Source organism: Limulus polyphemus, unplaced genomic scaffold (genome assembly GCF_000517525.1).
Source record: "Limulus polyphemus unplaced genomic scaffold, Limulus_polyphemus-2.1.2 Scaffold1708, whole genome shotgun sequence".
Lineage (NCBI taxonomy): Eukaryota > Metazoa > Arthropoda > Merostomata > Xiphosura > Limulidae > Limulus > Limulus polyphemus.
Window position 1 is genome coordinate 236,392 of NW_013667318.1, and position 4,322 is coordinate 240,713.

General features: G+C 37.8%; 1 protein-coding gene across 1 annotated transcript in view; it reads left to right on the plus strand.

The window, feature by feature from the left end:
• Positions 1-4,322, plus strand: part of LOC106464645 (Down syndrome cell adhesion molecule-like protein Dscam2) — a gene marked incomplete at its 3' end in the record, with an annotated part of 97,916 nt that overhangs the window by 84,124 nt on the left and 9,470 nt on the right. Inside the window, exons 6-8 of the mRNA XM_022392389.1 lie at positions 791-1,060; positions 2,592-2,999; positions 3,222-3,383. Coding sequence (XP_022248097.1) covers positions 791-1,060; positions 2,592-2,999; positions 3,222-3,383 — 840 coding nt within the window. The remainder of the gene's footprint in view (positions 1-790; positions 1,061-2,591; positions 3,000-3,221; positions 3,384-4,322) is intronic.

Sequence of the window (4,322 nt, forward strand, 5' to 3'; positions counted from 1 at the left end):
TAAGTTGGCAGTTAGCCAAGGTTTGTTTGGGGTTAGCAATGGGATATGTTTATGTGGTAAGTTGGCAGTTAGCCAAGGTTTGTTTGGGGTTAGTAACGAGATACATGTTTGCGGTAAGTTAATAGTTAGCCAAGGTTTGTTTGGGGTTAGCAATGGGATATGTTTATGTGGTAAGTTGCCAGTTATCCAAGGTTTGTTTCAGGTTAGCAATGGGATATGTTTATGTGGTAACTTGGCAATTATCCAACGTTTGTTTGGGGTTCGTATTTATCTGAAGGCTTTGATATGTTTAATTTATGCTTGTTTTTGTCTCTTCAAGAAGCACACAACAACGCATTACCACAAATAACCAATTCCAACTTACATAGAAAATCATTCGTAATAATTACAAGCACATTCTAGATAATGTGTCAAACAAATAAGATCTTGACGTAAAAAATAAGTAAAAGGAACTGTAATGCATCTAATCTGAGCCTTTTCTATTATGAAATTTAACTAACTATACCACTCCACTAATGCCGCTAAGAGATACAGTGATGTACATACTGACGTCACGATAAAGTCTGGAATTGTCCATGACATCACATAAATCCCATTCACAGGAAAATTGATTCTCTGGACACCTATTTCTCCAAACTGATTAAGTTTTCCTATAATATATGTATTTATTTAGAGTCTGGTCTAATATACATATTTGAGTAAAAAATGTAATTTTATTTCATGTCTCAGAATAGTGTATTTTTATCTGGCTTACAGTACAAAGTAACAGAGTTTATATTCTATATTTCAGCTCCTTTGAGTGCAAGCATCACTCCCACTCGTCAACTAGTGCACCTTGGAAGACCTGTTTCTATTAACTGTACATTATTAGGTTATCCCATTCATTCAGTAACTTGGAAGAAAGACAGCACTCTAATAACGACATCTAGTGGACGAATCATGACAAACTGGAACCGTCTACAAATTTACAGCGTTTTGCGAGAAGACGCGGGAGTGTACCAATGTTTTGTATACAACAATATGGAGTCAGCTCAAACAGCTACCGAATTAACACTAGGAGGTAGGTGGGATGGAAGGTAAAGAGGATAAAATATCAACTACAGCATCAACTGAATTATTTCTGGGGAATATGATAAGATCAAAACAATAATATATCAGCTCAGTCGACCGCTGAATAGACATCAGTTTGTTTATTTGTTTGTTTGTTTTGAATTTCGCACAAAGCTACACGAAGGCTACCTGCGCTAGCCGTTTCTAATTTAGGAGTGTAAGTCTAGAGGGAAGGCAGCTAGTCATCACCACCCACCGTCAACTCTTGGGCTACTCTTTTACCAACGAATAGTGGGATTTACCGTCACTTTATAACGTCCCCCACGGCTGTTTTGGTGGGAAGGGGATTCGAACCCGCGACTCTCGGATTGCCAGTCGAGCGCCCCAACCACCTGGCCATGCCGGGCCGAATAGACATCAGGAAGGAAAGGTGTAGGATTGTTAAGATGCGATATCAACTCAGGCTATCACTGAGTTGGCATTAGGAAGGTGAGATGTCAACTGAGTCGTCAATGATATTAAGAGGAAGGTGGGATGAATATGAGATGTCAACTCAGGTGGTCAGTGAGTTAATATTAAGAGGTAGGTGGGATTATTATGAGATGTCAACTCAGGTGGCCAGTGAGTTGATATTAAGAGGTAGGTGGGGTTAATATGAGATGTCAACTCAGGTGGTCAGTGAGTTGATATTAAGAGGTATGTGGGGTTAACATGAGATGTCAACTCAGGTGCTCATTGAGTTAGCATTAGGAGAGTGACATGTTTTCTTTATTTGTCACTGCTGTTTGTTGTTGTTTGTAAAGTACCATTCTTATATTTTTAAGGTATTTATGCCTCGAAACGGAGAAACACTTAGATTTGTGAGCAAATACCTTAGTTATTACAAAAGAATCCGTACTCTCACTCGTCGTAATTAAAGTTTACAATTACAAGGAATGCTGTGTGTAGTATGTAGAGACGATTTCTGTATAACGTGTCAAGCGAATAAGACCCTCAACAATTTTGATACGTGCTTTGAGAATCAGAGCTTCGTGGACATTAAGGTAAACACTATTCTTGGCCAATTTTTTTGGACAAATTACATTAAATTTTAGTTTTCTAACTTTAAGCTAGAATTAAATTAGAAATCTTTGATCTTTGCACTTACGCAATATTTTATAGGTATAAAAAAAGTATTTGAATTTTTACAACTTTTAGTACAAATGAAACGTAAAAAACACCAGACAGCCAGAATGCTTTAACCCTTCAACTGCCGTTGACATCATATGATGCAAGCCTTTTGCGCGCAATGTTTTAAATGAACCGCCGCCAAAAATTCGCCAATCTTTGCGCATGGGGTGTTAGGCATATTTACACGAGCCGGAAACGAAGGGTTAAGAAGATAAGCAACCTACCTTCGTCAGAATTATGTTTGGAAATTGGAACATGTCTATAATAGCACTATGAATGTTATGTCTGTTTTAATGAAATTCATCTTAATATTTTTTCAATGTTACTGTGACATCAACGCTACACATTGTTATTATCAATCTCGTTCACAGATGACACTCCTGAATTCCAGGATACATTCCGCGAAATGAAACTCCATCCGGGCTCTCTCATTTCTCTCAAGTGTATGGCTACTGGAAGCCCTCTACCACAAATCACCTGGCAGCTGGACGGTGTTCCTCTTCCCGAAAGCCATCGAATTCGTCTTGGTGATTATGTGACACCAGATGGCGCTGTAGTGAGTTATGTTAACATTTCAAACTCTCGAATTGAAGACGGCGGTGAATACGAATGTAATGCTAACAATGGCGTTGGTTCCATCAGTTATTCTTCCCGTGTTAACATACTAGGTCCACCAGTGGTGAGACAGATGAGGAACATTACAGTAGTAGCTGGAGAAGTCTTGGTTATGAAATGTCCAGTAGGAGGCTATCCTTTAGAAGCTGTCCAATGGGAAAGAGGTTAGCTCTGTGCCATTATGTTATTTTATTTATTTTTAAACAACATGTTAGCGTCGATTTATTCAATAAAATAAATTAAAGTTATAACATTAGACCGCGTAATATGTAATGTTTTAGTTTTCAAATCGATGATGCCATACATGTAGAAGCAGATGTCTCTAGCCACTAATATTATAATGTAGAATATTCCATTATATTTACCTTTCCCTTCTTTTGGTGCAGCTGGTGTTCGGCTTCCTTACAATCATCGTCAGAAAGTCCACAAGAACGGAACTTTAGAAGTGCATCATGTAGAGAGGGCGACAGATGAAGGTCCTTACACGTGTGTAGCTAGAAATAAAGAAGGTCAGAGCGCTGATAGCACTGCATTTGTGAAAGTACAGGGTGAATACATGTTTTCTTATCTCATTACATAGCTATGTAATAAATCTTTATGAAACCTGAGATATATTTCCTGTTTCTATGTTAACCTGTGTAACTTGTAACCCGTCACGCTGTGTCGGAACCAACTTACATAACATGTAATACTGGAAGATAACTTTTGATTGTGTGTTGTAGTGCGCGAAAGTATCATGTGGTCGCAATGAACCACCGTAGAATGTAGTCCAGGACATTGTATTTTACTTAATATCTAGTAAATGACGCTGTCTGTTCATCGTGATTAACTAATGTCAAATGTGATAGAAGACAACATCGTTGTCAATCAATGGTAGATGTAGACCAAGAAGTGATTAACTAATGTCAAATGTGATGGAAGGCAACATCGTTGTCAATCGGTGGTAGATGTAGACCAAGAAAATTTATTGTGATGAACAAGTATACCATGTGACCCAAAATATTGTCTGTGTTTATCGTAATGAACTGGTGTAGCATATGGTTCAGGACAATGTATATTCATCTTGATGAACTAATGTAATATGTAGTTCAGGACACTGTGTTTATCGTAGTGAGCTAATCTAATATGAGATGTAGTTCAGGACACTGTTTATCGTAGTGAGTTAGTACAATATGAGATGTAGTACAGGACACTATGCTTATCGTAGTGAGCTAATCTAATATGAGATGTAGTTCAGGACACAATGTTTATCGTAGTGAGCTAATCTAATATGAGATGTAGTTCAGGACAGTATGTTTATTGTAGTGAGCTAGTATAATATGAGATGTAGTTCAGGACACTATGTTTATCGTAGTGAGCTAATCTAATATGAGATGTAGCTCAGGGCACTGTTTATCGTAGTGAGCTAATCTAATATGAGATGTAGTTCAGGACAGTATGTTTATCGTAGTGAGCTAATCTAATATGAGATGTAGTTCAGGACAGTA